Here is a 20,564-nt window from a genome sequence, read left to right as displayed (position 1 = left end):
GAACATTTGGTTGACTGATTAATTTGTTACATTTTTTTGTTGCTTAAAAGCCTAGCCATTATTAGTCGAACTATAAGTTGATTATTTTTGGTGGGATCGTCACACACACAGCACTTGACTCACCTTTTCCTCCACTATGTCATACACAAGCTCACCCTCACTGTAAAAAGACAAAACACATCAGATTATACACACATGTAATTGGAATAACATGTAAATACAAGGTTTACTCTTTTTACTCCAAAGTTAAATTTAAGCATTTTCCAGGTTCATTTTCAAACTTTTTTTTCCAAACACATAGAGATGTAACGATTTACCATGAGTCGGTTGAAAATCGCTTCAAATATGTGACGATTCAAACCGGTAGAAATGTTGAAAGAATTGAGATACATTTTTTGAACAGAAAAATGCCGTTTACAGCCAACTGTAAATGTGCAAAGACCTCAGCTTTCGCCAGAAAACATAGATATGCTGATATTTCTTTTTTAAATTTAAAATTCCAGCACAGTTACTGTTTTAGTTATTTATATTATTGAGTCTTCTTTAATTTGTATTATTATTATTATATAAAAATAACATTATTATTAAAAAAAAATTAAAGGGCTCTTCACCTTTAATTTGTTTCAAATAATTTTGTTAAAAAATCGTGACTAAATCGTGAATCGTGAGATTAGTATCATGAATTGTATCGAATCGAGAGTCAGGTGAATCGTTACATCCCTACAAACACATAATTACATATTTTCACACTTCATCACAATATAATCAAATGTTATTTGTTATAATTATACTCCACACCACTATACTATGGAATACTAAAAGGAAAAACTGTGATGACGTGTTCGGTCCAAGCCCAACAATGAATTACTATAAGTCACTCTCTTAAATATGATTTACTCACATCCTAATTGTGTCAAATTCCATCTTAAATGTATCTATATTTTAATTTATACAACAGTTCTGTCTAGTTCTTGAATCTGATTGGCTGATAACCATGTGATATTCTGCAAATAACAGCACTCGTAACACCTCTTCGCCCTCGTGTATTACTCCGCCCACATACAGCGACAAGCTGAGGACACTCCACAGTTTGACCAATGTTGCAGCTGTTTGACAACATACTGTACTTTTGAGGCTTTTTTTAGGCGAAAATGTAGTTGTTTAGATTGCAACTATGCAGTGTATTTATAAGGATGGTGCCTATTTTTAAATATGTATAATTTCTGAGCAGTGCAGAATTCAGTGCATAGGCCACTATCAGACTGTCTGAGCAGACCAAAGAAAGTGACAGTTGATATTCCGCCACAAGATGGCGACAGGGACTGCATAATAAGTCCTTAGGGGAGAAAAACAGCATTTTCTCAACACAAGTTTCAAACTACAGCAGATCAAATCATTATAAATCAGTGTTGCGTGTGGCGTTCACTCCTGCCCTTAATTATTACTTCCAATTGATCTTGTTTGTCTTTTTCCCTTTTCAGTTTTCTATTGGTTGATTTGGTGGCGTCAGGCCTTAAAAACAGACGGAAGCGGACTTCTCGCGATCCTTCATTCCTCCACGCCACCACAGTTTTTGATGGCTTTATTGTTGTGTTCTCCTTTATGCTTTTATTTTGATATTTGTTTGGAGTGGGAAGCTCCAACCCGCTTTAGGTTTGTTTTGTTGTTATTATGTTGTTGGGCTCCCCATCTCTTGTCATTTTGGATTGCTTTGCTGGTTATGTTATGTTAATAAATAATTTAGCTAGAGCACTTTGGCCTTTGTTTATTTATGTCTTTGGTTCACGAGTCGTATTTAAATTAGGGACCGTAACAATCAGGTAAGTGACATTCTAAGTCGATCCCTCCCTTTTGTGTTTTGGAGTGCTGTATTTACACCACAGAAACTGGTAGTGTTTGCTTTGCTCTGGTATTTTGGGGTTAATTATTATGAAATCCTGATTGCAACAGAGAAATACTGGAAAATCTCTAGATTTATGGCATTTCATGCCATTCAGCCTTATAATCGTAAAATGTGAGCAAAAATTACCTGTTTTGTCATCACTTTAGACATTACGTTAGAGAATCATTCAAATACTACCTAAAGTGATGTTGAAGTAGCAACGGTTTCTGCTGTTCTGACGTCAGCTGCAGATGTGAATGAATGGTGGAAGAAAGTAGTTTCTCATACAAAAGGATTTTTGAGACTATCCGTGTTGACTTTCTTTTTTTCATATACACGATTTATACAACCGTCGAACTGTTGTATAAATACAATATCACACTCGTAGCAGTGCAATATTGCTGTATATCAGCACTGGTGGGGGCACTAGGACACTCGGCGTGCGGCCTCGGGCCAATGCACACCTTCCACCAGAGCAGATATACAGCCATATCGCACTGCTACACGTGTGCTATTGCTCATTTCATGCGTTATTCACTCGTGACATGCTATTTCCATGAACTTTGTTTTCATTTTTTGCAAAAATCAGTTTAAATATTTAGTAAAATCAATAATTACGTAAGCAACACAAATATATTTTCAAGCAGTTTGAAGCATGTTATACAAAAAAACAAAGCATTTTGCACACCTTGAAAATTTTAGATTAAAACTGAAGCGTTTTCAAGGGTTTCCCGTACCTGTTCGAACCCTGTAAATAACAATTTTAAGCACTAATCACATATAACTAAAGGGACAAAAATGCTAACTAAAAAAAAAGAAGTTACTGTTGGGAAAATATATTTTTTAATTATTTTTGTCTCTTTTTATTTTCATCAAACAATTATTGGTATTGGTCATTTAATGGCCATATATTAACTGAACTTCTACTGTTGTGTGTGAGATGCTGTGCATAGTAATTAGCACTTTTGCAGAAGTAAATAAATGCTGGTCCAAAATTTAATTCAGCTCTGCAGAAACTTCCTGTCTGAGGAAAGGTGTTAAAACTGAACACAGAGCACAGCAAGTTTTATGCTTTTATTGTTGTGCAGAGAATTCATAGAAAAAGAGGACTTATGTCTGAGGTGAGGCCAATGGAGGACTGGACAATGATTGACAAATGACGAATTTCACTAAACTCCACCTGTTAATATCAGCTGCCTATATATGTCGAAGTCAGGAAAAGAAAGTTGTTGCGCACCTCCTTAATGTAACTTTTGCATTGCATTGAGGATAACAGAATTCTGTGAATAGAATTATTCATTTGTATCCAATAAATTGTTATGATTTTTGACACTAAAGAAAAACCTCTCCTGACCTTTTTCTGGAACACGCATGGAATTGATTAATATTCCAACATTACAAATAACAACAATAATAAAGTAATAATAAAGTAGTCAGATTACACAGTACAGTCAGAGATTTATTTCTCCTATTTACAGTACGTCTCAAACAGCTACTAAAGTCTGCTCGCTCTTCATATAACTTGATGGCCAGAGAGGGAGCAAAACCATAACCAATAAATCAAACTCTGCTTTCTGCTACTGACGTCATATTGCGGTTCCTCGCATGTGTGGTACTGAAAAAGGAATGAGTTTGTTCCACAGGAAGTGCATGGCTGGATAAATAAACATAACTATTGGAAATGACAGCTCTGTGACCTGAACCCATGAAACTGCTCAAAGTGTGAGATCTTAGTCAGCTACACAAACAGGAAATGACTGTTTTCATGGCAGACATTTTGGATCTGATCTGGGATATTCATGAGGTAACCTGGGGAAGTCGTGACATGACATCGTGGCTGTGTTCCAAACCCTAGTGAGCTTCCTTTTTGTCAACACTGGTAGCTTCCTTTCTAAAGCTGCATTGTGGGGGAAATAAATTATTAATCTGCTGCAAATTTGTTAAGTTAAAGAATAAGTTCATGATTAAGTTTAATGTAAGTTTACAAGCGGCATGGTGGCTCAGTGGTTAGCACTGTCCCCTAACAGCAAGAAGATCGCTGGTTTGAGTCCTGGTTCGAGTTCAAGCTGGGTCATGCCTTTATTTAGAGTGCATGTTCTCCCCTTGTTTGCATGGGTTTCCTCTTGGTGCTCTAGTTCCCCCACAGTCCAAAGACATGCGCTATATGTGAATTAGATTAACTAAATTGACCATAAGGTATGAGTGTGTGTGAATGCGAGAGTGTATGTGTGTTTCCGAGTAGACCTTAGATTAGGCCCAAAAAATAAAACCCGAGCCCGATTTAAACCCAACTAATTTTAATACCTGGATCATAACAAAAAAAGACATTGAAGGCTGACTATCATCCTTTCTGCCATGGAAAGCCTGCTTCATGTGTCTGTTAATTGTAGAAAATCCTGTTTTTTTGCTATCACCTGCACGCACGAGAAGTGTGAGCAGCGCATATTTTTTTGGGCTGGAATTCAGCACTGGGTCTATTTTTGCCGCTGCTCGCGCTCAGTTAAAGGGACAGTGCACATTGAATGAAGTAAAAAGTAGCAATTTTACCCAATGAATGCATCAATAAGATCCAATTAATTTTATGCACTGTTTCTGCTCTACATACGCGCTGCGCATGCGCTGGTGAATGTGTGCCAGTGGTGGAGATGCTGTTACAGGAAATACAGTGTTTCTGCGCATGATACGTGTTGCAAATTGTGCAACCACACGTCTTGCTTGGGCCAACTTTGCTAAAATATTCATATAATATGTCAAATTATGGCATAGCTTTCCACCCAATTAGGCTAATTAAGTAATGACTAAAAAACACAAATGCTTGATCACGGCCCAGCCCGAAGATAGTGGCAGAAAATATTGGCCCGACCCGGCGTGCTCTGGCAGAGAATCTAAACTCTATTTCCCAGTACTGAGCTGCAGCTGAAAGGGCATCCGCTGTGTAAAACATACCCTGGAATAGTTGCCTTTTCATTCCACTGTGGTGACCTCTGATTGATCAGTGTACAGTGTAATTACTGACCCGTTGGTTAATATGGTATTTTAAGTTAAAATACCATATTAAGATACTTAAAATAATATTAATTATTATCATTATTATTTATTTAAACAATAATAAATAATAAAAACACAATAATAAAATAAAGCAAAACACAAAAACAAAACACGAACAAATTAAAAGCAAAAAAAATAAATAAAATAAATCGAGCAAAGAAAAACATAAAACCCCAAGCAAAGAACAAAGCAATAAAAGCATAAAAACATAACAAAAGGAACAAAAAAACAAACAAATATGGAACTAAAGAAAAAACAAAACAACAAAAAAAGATTCAAATACAGATAATAAAAAAATATTTATTAAAAATGAAACAACATGGTGAAAAAAGTATGTAAGTAAAAGTTTGTAACACAAAGCGAAAGAAAAAAAGGACAAAGCAAACCAATCATACACTTTTAAGATAAAATAAATATAGATCAATACTAAATGACTACCTTAATGGCAAATGTTTACATGTACAGTATTTATATTTGATACAATATTTGCAAACATGCGTAGTGTACTGGTCGGCGTTACTGTTTCTTGTCCTGTCTTGGCTTATTTGCACTAAATGTTGCACAAACTACACTCTTACTCTTATTTTTTATTTTAGTTTATTGTATCTTATTTTATTTCATTCTTCTAAATTTTTATAGTAGTGCACAGTCCTGTGTCATGTTGTCAATTTATGTTGTTTGATGTAGCACCTTGGTCCTGGAGGAACATTGCTTCGTTTCACTGTTTACTGCACTGTATATTGTTGAAATGACAATAAAGCCAACTTGCCTTGACTTGACTTAATAAGATACAAAATTTATAAACAAAAAAGTGAAAATCAAAGCACCATCCAAGAAAATAAATTGATGATTTTGTTAGCAAAAAACTTTGTTGACAACCTTTTTTAGATTCTAAAAGTAACTCTAACAGCAGCTAACACTGTTGACAAAAAAGAGACTAAAACAGTAAAAAAGATCAAAAGTAACCAAGATACATTTTTTGTTATAATAAAGTGCAATGCGCTGTTCATTTATTAGATGAGTGCATCAGAGGGTGCCCATTCATAGTTTTCAGTCATGTGTCTGGCACAGTTTGCTGTCAAGTTTTGATTTGTTTTAAGCCATAGGGCTGTTCAACAGTCAAGTCGAACCCAGCTCCTTAGGTGCTTTTCTCTGGCTCCTCAAGTAGCCTAGTGTGAAAAGACATCCCTACAATTAAATTAATTTAGTCAGACAATGGGCCCTAGAGTTATGAAATGAGTCACAGTTATAAAATGCTGCAGAGCAGAGAACTCTCCCGTAAGACATGCAGACTTTTTTTTTGTTTACTTCAATCCTCAGTTTATTTAGCCATTTACTTATGTGAATCTTTGTCTTCATGTGTGTGTCGATATTTTCAAACATGAATGTCATTACAACATACAATTTGTAAATAATAAGTGACAAAAGTCAAATAATATGAAGTTAAAAGATTTTTTTGTGTGCAATTACAGCAGGAAAAAAGTATTGAACATGTCACTAAATGAAATGATGCAGGGAAACAGTATTGAACACAAGAAGAAAGGGAGGTGTATAAAGGCAGCAAAAGCCCAGACAGCAGCTGAAATTTCTCAGTAGTTCTTCAGCAACCCTCTGCCCTTCGTCAGTGTAAATTAATATTACCTGCTTCAGTCCAACATCTATATTAGCAGGATGATGAAGATACAACCAGAGTGAACATTTCAGCAAGACAATGATCCAAAAACACAAAACACAAGCTAAGGAAACTCAAATGGTTTCAGAGAAAGAAAACCAAGCTGTGGAATGGCCCAGCTAATCACCTGACTTGAATCCAACAGAAAATACAAAAATAAAGATCAGATTTGATGGACGAGACCGACAGAACCATCAAGATTTTTACACTGTTGAATTTTTTCAAAGAAATTACATCTGAGCAATACATGTCACTTCATTACCCATTTGAGAGGTGTCTTTAAGCTGCCATCACAAAAAAAGGCTTTTATATAAAGTATTAAATAAGTTTCAGTTCTTTCTCCTTGTGTCATTTCATTTTTGTTACACATTTTTTTCAATTTTTTTTGTTTTGTTGTATTTTTGTTTGTATTGTTTGGGTTTTTACCAAAATCTGGTTCCATGTCAACAGCTCCTTTAGAAATATTATTCCCAGAAACAACATGACATATTTAATACTTATTTTCCCTGCTGTAAGTCCCTAATCAATCATGCTGTACTCTGGCCACCGTTGATAACCAATGTGTCTAAAAGAATGTAGTTTTGGACAGAGTAGATTGATTGTATGACTAATATCTAATATTCTTATAGCTAATATGTCAATTTTAATTGACTCAAACTAGACTAAAATTCTGTGAATTTTAATCAACTCAAAACTAGACCAAATAATGATTCTGATGACTAAAATATGGCAAACTAAATAACAATTTTGTCAAAAGACTAGGGAAAATTTTGCTGTCAAAACAAAACAAAACATAATAAAACATATAAAAAAACAAAACACAAGACAAAAAACAGAACACAGAACAAAACAACAAAAAACAAAACAAAAAACAAAACAAAACGCATAACAAAACAAAACAAACAACAGAACAAAACAAAACAAAATGCATAACAAAACAAAACAAACAACAGAACAAAACAAAACAAAATACACAAACAAAACACAAAAACACATAACAAAACAAAACAAAAAACAGAACAAAATAAAACACACAAACAAAACAAAAATATTTACCAAAACCAAAGCTAAAGCAAACTAAACAAAATTAAAAAAATAAAATACTAAAAAAAGAACTTGATTGACAAAGACACAAAAAAGAACAAAAATAAATTAAAGAATAAAAAGCCAAACTTGCTCTCTCTCCCGCACGCACGCACGCACGCACGCACGCACGCACACACACACACACACACCTTCCAAGCGCAAAGCAAAAAATGTCTGTGTTGCTAAATCAGCTCTGTCTCTGATTTGCTTCCACTTTGTAGTACTTTTCCAGTTTGTAACTCATTGCTTCATCTTTTTCAGCATTTTCTCTCTCCTGCCTGCCATTTCTCTTCCCCTACAATTACAGAGCCCTGATCTGCCAGACACATGTGGCACCCTATAAATATCACATAGTGCACTGCTGTTTAAGGGGCCTTGGTAAACCACAAACCTCCCTGCCAAGAGGACCAGAAAACAGGAGAGGGAAATGGAACAGACCAACACCAAGACAAGACTCTGAGTTCTTCCCTATACCTGTGTCTAATGTGTAAAATAAAATTAATAAATAAAAAATGCAAGTTTCTTACTGTAGGAATCCAAAACGATCCACTGCTTTATACAGTTCAAAATTGGCCTCCTCCCACGGCTCCACCTCCGCTTTTTCTTTACCCTGAAAACACAAATAACATCAGCTGAGGGATCATTTTAGTGTGTGCGTGTGTGTGAGTGTGTGTGTGTGTGTGTGTGTGTGTGTGTGTGTGTGTGTGTAGTTGCTGAAGGCTCAAAAGTGTTTGGCTCCAATGATCTGTGAATTTGTTGTTCATACATATTTAAGGCAGGTAATGAGGGGTGGGCTGAATGTGGACAGCTTCAGTACTCCACAAAAATAAACTATACAAACTATAGAGAGAGAAGGCGCGTCAGGTTGAAAAAAAAAAACCCTTTAGTATAAACAGTGTTTATTAGAAACACTGGGCCGTGTTCTAACAGTTTTTCTAATGTTAACCTTATTCAGAGCTGAACAGAGTAGAGACAACATATAAAGTTAGTTTCGTAACCCGTTTTCCACTTTGATATACAAGGATTCACTATAAACCTGTCTCATTTGCCCAGTTAGCATGGTTCGTTTGGCATATGTTAATCCTGCAATCGAGCTTGGATCCACGCCAAATCAATCGGTCCAAGATAATCTAAATGAGGTGGTCTCGGCTCGATTGAAATGAACTCTGACCTGCTCCAGAGTTCATTTCAATCGAGCCGAGACCACCTTATTCAGATGATCTTGAGCTCGATGGTCGTAAGAAAGCCAAACGATCCAAAGGGCTAACGAACCAGGCTATATCACAGTGTATTATGGTTGTGTAATATCCACATATACAGCTATATGAAGAGAGAAATATGAGTAGGGTGGTATACCTCTGACTAAACCACGCCTGGGCGCAATTCGAAGCACTCACACTTGTCAAACGAACCACGAAATGGGGGTCAAATGCACCCAGGCACAGTTCGGATAGCCTAGTGTGAGTGCACTCTAAAACACTACCTACACTGTAAACCACAGGTGTCAAATCCAGTTCCTGGAAGGCCGCAGCGCTGCACAGTTTAGTTCCAACCCTAATTAAACACACCTGATCAGACTAATTGAGTCCCTCAGTTTTCTTTAAAACCTACAGGTAAGTGTGTTGAAGCAGGGTTGGAACTGAACTGTGCAGAGCTGTGGCCCTCCAGGAACTGGATTTGACACCTGTGCTGTAAACAACTCTTGCTGCCTCAAATTATTTAGTTGAATCAAATGAACTTTTCTAGTCACCACAATGCACTCATCTAATTAATCAAACAGAGTAAAAACATCAAGTTAAACTTTGTATAACTTATCAAATTTCATTGAAGCCTGATTAACTATTTGAATAAGTCAAAGCACCACAAAAAATGTTGTCTAGAATTTCTTTCATTATATTTTTAGTGTATGAATGAGTGAAAACCTCAGATGTTAGCATTTATTTTCAGCTCTGGGTTCACCTTTCGGCTGCTCCAGCCAATAGCAGCACAGCAACTACTGGGGAGGCGGGGATAAAGATAGTAAGGCCCCATTTGGTAAAACTTTACAACCAATGCATAAAATAAATGTCATTTATCACACATGTTTGCGATGTGAATATTGCATATACTATTATTGCAATAACAATAACTTTATGATAAATTGTGCAGCCCTAGTCTAATATGAACGGTCAGAATAACCACTGGGGCCATTGTAGCAGTTAACAGATTCTGGCGGCTCCAGAGTTAATAGAATTGAGAAGCCTGGAGAATGAAAATAAGAAAAATGTATTGACAGGAGTGATTTAAAAAAAGTATAAAGAAAATTGAAACTCAGACACAAAATATGAGAAAAGCCATACCAAGGGCACGCACAGTCATTTATCAGTGTCTCTGCTTCTCGTGTGTCACTGGCATAAATCTACTGTGGGATATGATAATCTGATAGCATGTCACCGTGACACGCATGGTTGTGGACAATATTTCGGCTTGTGACAAACACCAAGGACACTTCTCTCCTCCTCTGCTTTCTCTCATGACTCTCCTCAGCCATTTACTCCCCCAGTATTGACTTTGCAAAAACAATATTGCAGGCAATAGCATGTTTGCATTTGTGTTTTATGATATTTGAGTAACATCTGACATTTAAACAATGAGGGAGCATTAAATGGCATCAGTACTTGGGCATATTCACACTTCCCTTCTTTCACTTCCTTATGTGGTAATACAATGAAACACCTGAGACTGCAGTGGCAGGAGTTGTAGATGTGCTGTTTTGATGGATTTTGCTTTAAAGAGGGTTTATTTATAAACATTATCTCAAAGAGGAATGTTTTGAGATTGTAGTGTAACTGTTGTGTCAGCACATAAAATAATAACTGTTGTGTCAGCACATAAATAAAAACATTAAAAAGCTTGTTGAATACCATAGCAAATCATTGAAACATTCATTTGAATTAATGAATGAATGAATGAATGAATTAAATAAATCTGGAAGTTTTTCAGCCAATAACTTTTTTGATAATAAAAATGACTATGAAATGATTATGTGTTGGTAATTCCCAGAAATTTGTGGAAAATTTTGCAACAAAATATATATATATAAATGATAAAAAATATAATTATAATAATATGGTAAACATATATGGTATTTATATTAAGGGTGTAATGATACGCGTATTCGTATTGAAACATTCGGTACGGTACGCATTACAAACCTAACGATTCGATTCGATTCAGACTAACATCTAAAAAGATAAAAGAGAATAAGTGCAAAATATAATGTTTTCAGAATATATATATATATATATATATATATATATATATATATATATATATATATATATATATATACACAGGGCTTGACATTAACTTTTTTGATCACCAGCCACTGTGGCTAGTAGTTTTTCAACATTACTAGCCACTTGCCATTTTCACTAGCCACAATTTTATTGTTGGGAAAATATATTTTATACACATAAATATGACATATATGGTATTTATATTAAGGGTGTAATGATACGCGTATTCGTATTGAAACATTCGGTACGGTACGCATTACAAACCTAACGATTCGATTCGATTCAGACTAACATCTAAAAAGATAAAAGAGAATAAGTGCAAAATATAATGTTTTCAGAATATATATATATATATATATATATATATATATATATATATATATATATATATATATATATATATATATATATATATATATATATATATATATATACAGGGCTTGACATTAACTTTTTTGATCACCAGCCACTGTGGCTAGTAGTTTTTCAACATTACTAGCCACTTGCCATTTTCACTAGCCACAATTTTATTGTTGGGAAAATATATTTTATACACATAAATATGACTTTGGCATGCTAAAATGACTTGATTTAGATTTTGAAATCTACCCACACTTGCCGGGTGTTAATGTAAAGCCCTGTGTGTGTATATATATATATATATATATATATATATATATATATATATATATATATATATATATATATATATATATATACATACATACATACACACAGTTGAAGTCTGTGTGAATTTGAATTATTGAATTATTAGCCCGCTGTATTATTTGCCCCACTGTTTGTTTGTTTTTTTACCCAATTTCTGTTTAACAAGATTTTCTTTCATCACATTTCTAAACATAATAGTTTTAATAACTCATCTCTAATAACTGATTTATTTTATCTTTGCCATTATGACAGTAAATAATATTTTACTAGATATTTTTCAAGACACATCTACACAGCTTAAAGTGACATTTAAAGGTTTAACTAGGTTAATTAGGTTAACTAGGCAGGTTAGGGTAATTAGGCAAGTTATTGGTATAACGATTATTTGTTCTGTAGACTATCGAGAAAAAAATATATAGCTTAAAGGGGCTAATCATTTTGACCTTAAAATGGTGCTTTTATTTTGGCCGAAACAAAACAAACAAAAAAAAGACTTTCTCCAAAAGAAAAAATATTATCAGACACACTGTGAAAATTTCCTTGCTCTGTTAAACATCATTTGGTAAATATTTGAAAAAAGAAACAAAGGGGGCTAATAATTCTGACTTGAACTGTATATGTCTTATTTTTACCATATAAGGAAGCCTACTATGTTAGATTTGCATTCTTCATGACACAAATCATGGTTAGTGTCATAGCATGAAACGCACAAAATGCCCTATTTGCGCCGTGTGTCATTCACTCGATTTGGCCCACAAGATGTCTAATCCATATCTGCCAACACTCCTGTTTTTTCCGGGAGTCTCCCGTATTTCAGACCCCTCTCCTGCCACCCTACCATTTTGTTATTTCTCAAGGAAAACTCTTGTAATTTCACTAAATGGTCTACAATCTAATTGCATCTTTGCATTGACTTCTTGACGTCTGCTTGCTGCATAGGCTGCAAAACAATTCTTCCCCACTTTCATGTAATGTTAGGATTGTGAGAGGGCAGGTGAGACCTCATTTTTCGAGAGACACCCAAATACATCACGTGCGCTGCGTATACAATGTCTATAAGTAACAGAAAACACTTAATTGCAATCTGAAAAAAAATATTATTTGATTTCATGGTTTAGAATTTGATGTTTTATGAGATTTTTTAAATTTTTTGCAATTATTTTGAGTTTAAATTTAGAATTTTGCAAGATTGCAGACAAACTTGACTTTTTGTTGATTTTGAATTGGATTCAGTGATCACAAAATCTTGAAAAACTAGGGGGTCAGATGAACATCAGTCTGTTTGTCAAATGAAGTTATCATATGGCTTTTAGGACAAAATTGAATATTCTGAAGTAATTCCAATGTTACATGTGAATGAAATAACAGGAACAAAAAGGAAAAAAAAAGTAAACCAGCAAAATAAATAATCATTTAAATAAAATTAACCAAGCAAAAGCCTTGAACAAACAAACAAAATAAAACTAAAAATTCTTTTTTTTAAATATTGGAAACTGGTAACAAATGACTTCCATTGATTTTTTATATTTTCCTTTTTCTTGCCTACTATGGATGTCAATAGCTGCTATCTAAAATTCTTCAAAATATCTTCTTCTGTGTTCAAAAGAAAAAAATAAATAATTCAAAACGTTTGAAACCACATGAGGGTGAGAAAATGGTGAGAAAAGATTTGGGTGAACTATATCTTGAGTCTTCAGAACAAAAAACAACAAAAAAACTGTTTTTTAAAACAAACTAACACAAAACAGTACAGTAAGTCTTCAGAGGAAAAAAATAAAACAAACAGAGAACAAAAAATTCTAAATAAAACTAAACATTAAACAAACAAAACCCTTAAAAACAAATAGCCAAATTAGTTTTCAAAACAAACTGTCATAAATCAAAGTCAAGTAAGTCTTCAGACAAAAAAGATAAGCAGAAAACCAAAAAGTTCAAACAAAACTAAACATTCAACAAACAAACAAACAAACAATACCCTTAAAAAACAAACACAATTAGTTTTCAAAACAAACTATCATAAATTAAAAGTCAAGTAAGTCTTCAGACAAAAAGAAAAACAGAAAACAAAAAAGTCAAAATAAAAGTGAACTAACAAATAAACTAACAAAACCTTTAACAACAAACAGCCAAAATTAGTTTTCAAAACAGAAAACAAAAGACTAGCCTTCAGAACAAACAAAAAACATTCAAATAAAATAAATAATAAACAACAACCAAGTTAGTCTTCATCAACAAAGAAAAAAGACAAACAGCTGAAAAAAAATCTTAGTAAAAAAGAAGAAGAAAATAACAATCAAAATGTAGTACAGCATGCGTGTTGTGCTCTCTGAGTCAAGAGTACAATCCCAGTGTAGGAGAGCTTATCACAATCCAATTAACACACACGTTACGGAATTACAGTCCCCTAATGAGAGCTCAGATTACACTCAATTTAGCCTATCAATTTACAAACCGGACACACATGAGAGACTTTATGGCGGAAAATAACGAGACCTTTTAAACGCCAACGCACAATACTCTTATCAAGATGGCAAAGTCAAAGCCAACTTCATATTTATTACCAGAAAATCATTCATGTATTATCGAATCGAGATTTTAAGAACCCCTGGTTTAGGCACTGGTCCTGTTTTAAACATATTGATTTGGCAGCAGATTTGAGAAAAAAAAAATACCCTGCTCTGATTAGAATAGAGAATAATTGAGATGAAAACAAGAACATCAATTGTGACATTTGCGGCTTGTAAATTATGACAAATCTGATGGGATGGGAGAATGTATTAGATCCAATTGTTTTGGAAGGGTATTTGGCTGATAAATGAATGGCAGCTATCTTCTCTCACCTTGTCATATTTGGCGAGTATCTCAGCTCGCTCCTGTTCCAACTTCACTGCAGCATCTTGCTCGGAATCAGACGCTGGAAAGAGAAACAGACACCAATTAGCTGCAATTTTCACCATCCACTATGCGAATCTGCTCTAATAAGTGTGGCTTTCAGAAATTAATACACAGGAACGGTGGACTTTTGTCCCCACACACACACACACACACACACGCGCACACGCACACGCACACACACACACACACACACACACACACATTTTCTCTATTCTATCAGCTCGAGCATAGCAACAAGTGGCTGTTCAAATAGGTCTGAGCCAGTCTGTGGCTCTCAAGGGCAAACTGCGTCATTCACGGCTAAAGCAAACATTCTGAGGCTGCTTTTATAGGAAAGATCTGGAATCAATATGGTCTCTATAAAGTGCATGTCTACATGATGTACAGCAAATAATGTGGATGCTTCCTTTAGTTATTGTAAAAATGTGCGAAATTGGAGGCAGAGTTGTAAAAAAAACATACACTGAACGCATTCTTGATAAACAAATATGGAGTCCGCTTTAGAAAACCAGCCAAAATGCGAAGACGTGAAGAAAAGGGAGGACAATAGGAATTTAAAACACTTCCTGTGAAAATAAATGGAAGTGAAATAATTCATGGGATGATGTTCATTAATTTTGAAGGTCAGATTACATGTCTTTTTGGTTTGCGAGGGAGGTAAAGTAATAAAATCAGATAAGAAGATAAAGCTAAAAATACGCAACTCCACATTTGTTAAAGAGCGTTTGGCACAGATATCTCTTGATTTCAGTCACAAACACACCGAAATAACAACATAATGGTAGTATCATTAATAATCTGTTCAGATCAAACATCACTCTAACTCTTGTCATGACTTCGTAAACCTGGTGGCTATTTTGGGATACAATTACTATACTATATTTTGGGATTTGATGAAATGCAGTTCAAATGTAGTTCAGAACATTAGTCACATGACTACAATGATAAAAAAAGCCTTGGAGGGAAAGAATGACAAAAAAAAAGCTTGCTAAAAGGACAGTTCACTCAAAAATTAAACAATGTCATCATTTATTCACTCTCAGGTTGTTTCAACCCTGGTTTATCTTTTCTTTCTGCTTAACACAAAAGCTAATTTTGTTTGGCCATACCATGAAAATAACTGGTTCTCAAAATTGCTAAGTCTCAAAAATTGTTTAACCCCTTAACTGTTAACATCTCAGAAGTGGGACCTTTTTTTTAAAAAAAATTTTTTATTAGCATTTTATTTATTAACTTATTTTAACAAACTATATAGAATATGCATGTCATGTAAGATTGTGAATGTGAACTCTTAATAAAACAATGAATTTTCATTTTGCACAATCTCTTTAATATCTCACATGTACATATGAAAATAAATGTTGTTAATACACTGTAAAAAACACTGGGCTCCACAAAATTCCTTCATGTTTTCCCAACACAATTTGATTAAGTTAACTTAAATGTTTTTACAAATTTAGGTGGTTTGGGCATAAAACAATTCAGTTGTCCCTTAAAAAAATGTAAGAATGGTGTTGGTTTAAGTCATGTTAAATAGGTAGATTGAAGAAGCAGCAAAAGTTATTTTTTAATGTGTGTGTTTTTGTCTCCAAAAAATACACACTGCACATAAACTCTCAAAATCAAACTGCCGTGTTCCATTAAATATATTTTAGTTTTATACAAATTCAATTTCTTGTGTTGTCATTTTTTTTGGACCTTATTTTATTTTATTTTAAGGGCTGTAGCTAATTGCAATGTCTTAAATCGCGATTGCGATTCAATTTTGATTAATTGCACAGATCTTTTTTCAGCAATCAAAAAAGCTTGTCTAATTTCCCAATCATGCTATATAAAAATCAACTTATATAATTTAGCAATTACATTTGACCAATTTTGCACTGTATGCAAATATTTTTGTTAGCATTGCTCTTTTTACTTCTGTTTTATATATGTAAAAACTGTGATTAATCCTCAAAGCTGTATTAATAATAACTATATTATTAGCACTACTTATAAAAATATTTAGAAAAACATTCTACTGCACACTAGTAATAATTACTACTAATTAACTAAATTTTCATTAATTTTTTTCGAAAAAATGTCTGTTTACACGATATGACTATAGTCTATTTAAGAATAAAATGGTAAAAAATTTTCTTTTAATCATTCATTTTCTTTTCGGCTTAGTCCCTTTATTATTCCGGGGTCCCCACAGCGGAATGAACCGCCAATTTATCTCATTTTTTGGTCAAGTTTTACGCAGCGGATGCCCTTCCAGCTCCAACCCATTTCTGGGAAATATTCATACACACTCATACACTACGGACAATTTAGCCCAATCAATTCACCTGTACCACATGTCTTTGGACTGTGGGAGAAACCGGAGCACCCGGAGAAAACCCACGCGAGCATAGGGAGAACATGCAAACTCCACACAGAAACGCCAACTGACCCAGCCGAGGCTCGAACCAGTGACCTACTTGCTGTGAGGCAACAGTACTACCTACTGTGCCACTGCGTTGCCGGTCAAAAATCGTATTTATTTAATTTTTTGCCAATGCACAAAGCAGTTTTCTATATTTTTACAATCTGAGAGATGAGGTTTTCAGTGAAAATTGACAGACGCTGTTGAGAAGGCTTAACTTTATCAAATCTTGGACATTTTCCTGTAGCAGAGCCAGAGCGAGATAAAAGAAAAGCATCTGTCTGAGGGCAATCCCTACCGGATCCCAGCCTGGACTTTGATGCTGTCTATAAAATGCATAGCAGCACAATCAAATGGAAACATTCCCCCCTGAACAGCTCTGTTGAGGGGATACTGATGTAGCTTTGGCTTTTCTGTGCTGTCGCTAGTGCACAAACACATCTATTTTTCACATGTAGCCGGCCAATGAAATTACAGCTATTGACGTGGAGCGGCCAATCGCTTCCTCTCCAGGAATTAGGTTAGCGCTGCCACTTCCTGTTTGGCTTGGCTCCCGCTCGGAGTGTATTTCGCAGGCAACACTTACTTACACAGGCTTCCACCAGCTTTCAGCCCTTGGGTCAAAGCCAGCCAGATTCTCCAAGCTGAATGAATAGGCTTTTAAAGCCAATGGAATTTTTATGGAAGGATAGTGTTTGCTTGTGCGTGAATGTGTGTGTGTGTGTGTTACAGATGCAAGTGAAGTGGATAAGTAAAGCACATGGTGTAGAAGAGATGCAATGAGACAAAATGAGAACATGAGAAGCCACTGAGTTTAATATTAGAGGACATGGAGTGGCTTGAGATGTGGTGACAATTAACAAGTGAAGATAAGAAGAGACAAGAAAGACAAAAAGACACCGTGAGAAGAGAAGAAAGAACCTGACAGATGAAATTATGACATAGAAACAGAAAATACAGAAATACAAAAGACAGAAGAAAGGCTCTTTTTACACCATAGGCTGGATAAATCTGTGGATGATGTCCATGATGTCATCTGTAAGTTTATAAAGAACTCAAAGTGAGCAGAGCCAATATCACCTTCTTAGAAGCATCTTTCTGCTGGCAAATTTAATAATAATAATAATAATAATAATAATAATAATAATAATAATAATAATAATAATAATAATAACAATAAAGATTTTTCTTAAATCTACACACTTTATTTAATGCGTCATGTTCGTATTCTGAGCACAAGTGTGTGATTATATACTTTATTGATAAAGTGTGTGCTAGGCATATACCTAAATTCAATAATTCAATATTTTGTGATAGTGTACATGTGCAATATTGATATCATGGGAACTTCAAAATACTCTGAATACTAGTAGGTATTCATATAACTAGTATTTAATCTTTTAGAGTGCTTTAAAAATATTCACATTGTATTTGCAGGGGTGTTCAGAACAGTGCTTGAAGACTTAATTGGTTATTAAGCTTCTTAAAGGTGCTGTATGTAAGTTTTTGAGTCTTCTAAAGCATACAAATACCATAAAATGTTTGCAGATATTAAAAAAAAACATGCCAAGTGAACATTCTTGTTTATCTAAAAAACAATGCTGAAGTCAGATATTCTGCTTTGAAAATTTTCCATGCCGGAACGCCGTCTCTGTTTTGGTTATTTTAACCAGCCCAATGGCAGTTTAGCCAATTATATTTTAGCTCCCTGGGTTGCCTTGGTGGAAAACAGCTTATTTTATTCATTCAGTCATGAAGGCTCTCAAAGTATGCATCGGTGACCGATATACGACCTCTGGTGGACAGTACCAGCCTCCGAAATGACACATATATTCAAAGTTCCACATGAGGTGGTTATTAATTAGCAAATAATATAAATATCACGAAGGTAAACATTAGGTGAGCAGGTTACATTGTAACCCTGTGTCCTAACAACACACAACTTGACGAGATTTGCAGCGATTAGCAATTTGGCTGTTTGCACCACACGAAACACGACAGAAATTTAAATACAGCCATTCAAAAGCACAGAACAGTGCACTCACTGCACTCCAACAAAATGGTAAGGTTTATAATGTAATTAACACATATTAAACTTTAATTTAACATTATTAAATGTACATGCTGAATCACTAATATTTGTTGGTCTGCGAGTCACAGTTCTAAAGTTTAATTTCAAATGGTTAATTTTACTTTCAAGAACATTTTATGCAATAAATGTCTAGTAAAATGGTGATCATTGCCATAGTTTTCTGTTGTTCAGCTGCAAGAAATAGAAGCTGTTTTTAAAATATCAATTTCAGGTGTTGGTTGGACAAAAACTCCTTTTAATATGGAAAATATTCCTTCTATCACATGTCGTTGCTTTTATTTAGACCACAACTTAAATCAGCCTTAAAATCAGCCTTTATGCTCGATAGTCAGGCTCGCTCCTGTTGATGCCCTGTCCACGTCAATCTGGCAACCTGCGCTTGCAATACCTAGTTCAACCACTGGGTATCAAACTTACATACTGCACCTTTAAAGGTCCCATGAAGTGCTTTGAAATGTGCATTTTTATTCGATGTTTGACGTAATCTCAACTGAAAAAAAAAAATGAAGGGTGGGACAAAGTAGCTCCTCCCCTTTTACAAAAACAGCCAATAGCGTTTTGTTTTTAACACAGCTCTGCCAGTGAGAGTGGTTGAGATCAAGCGCATCAAATGAAAAGCAAATGAGAGGCGCCTTGAAGGGGGCGGGACATGTCAGATACTAGAGAGCATTTCATTGGTCAGGATTTGATGAGAAACGGAAGTATGAGGTGAATTGGAAAAAAAATCATTGCAAGCGATGGATGTTTGTATCAGTTTAATATTTCTCACTCACTGTCACTGTTTTGGAGCACACTAGCTAATACATGTCTTTAAAACTAACAGACTGAAACTAACAAAGTGTTCAAACATGAACATCTTCACGTTAATCTGGCCAACTTAATGCTGAAAAATTAAGTGAGAATTCAATGACTAGGGCTATTGTGTGTTAACACTGTGCAGAAAGGCTCCAATAATTGTCATTTGTGCTCTGGGAGACTAGTGATGTCCTATAACCACAGAAGTGATTCAAAACTCTTACAAATTTTAGACTGCTGTAGGCTTCCGGATTTTTAATTCTAACCTGTCTTTGTAATGGAATAAGTTCTTTTTTTTCAGTTTTTCACAAAATAGACTTTTTGTTGAGCTGTCTTGGTCATTTTCAAAAAGCTGTTCAACTTGCATGGTATAACCATAGCTAAACACCCCTCAAATCCAGAACAATGAAGACTGCATTACTTCTGAAGCATTTATAAACTGTTCCAGAATTCTGATCTCTACTGTACATGGCTGGTGGTCTTAAAGCTCTGAGGTTTCCATGGCATATTAGCATTTGCTCAGCACCATGTTTCAGCTCAGCACTCTCGTTCATGCTCCATACATCAGTCTGACAGCTCATGCTGAGCGTATGTGAGCACAAGCATATTTAGAGATGAGCGAATGTTCTCTGTGGCCTCTGCGGCAGAGACGGCATGCACAGGAACGAGAAGCATTTCAATGCCTTCTTAATGGTCATTTGTCAGATTAACAGAGCTCATTTCAGTGAAGAAATCACAGC

General features: G+C 34.8%; 1 protein-coding gene across 3 annotated transcripts in view; it reads right to left on the bottom strand.

Annotated features, from left to right (window-relative positions):
* Window positions 1-20,564, bottom strand: part of usp6nl (USP6 N-terminal like) — a 104,195-nt gene that overhangs the window by 32,335 nt on the left and 51,296 nt on the right. For all 3 annotated transcript variants that reach the window (XM_056455540.1, XM_056455538.1, XM_056455539.1), the window contains 3 exons: window positions 14,476-14,549; window positions 8,216-8,298; window positions 124-160 (listed from right to left, as the gene is read on the bottom strand). In XM_056455540.1, the coding sequence (XP_056311515.1) occupies window positions 124-160; window positions 8,216-8,298; window positions 14,476-14,549 (194 nt within the window). The remainder of the gene's footprint in view (window positions 1-123; window positions 161-8,215; window positions 8,299-14,475; window positions 14,550-20,564) is intronic.

This window comes from Danio aesculapii, chromosome 4, assembly GCF_903798145.1.
Source record: "Danio aesculapii chromosome 4, fDanAes4.1, whole genome shotgun sequence".
NCBI classification, from domain to species: Eukaryota; Metazoa; Chordata; class Actinopteri; order Cypriniformes; family Danionidae; genus Danio; species Danio aesculapii.
Note: the sequence above shows the minus strand (reverse complement) of the source record. Positions and strands in the feature narration are given on the sequence as shown.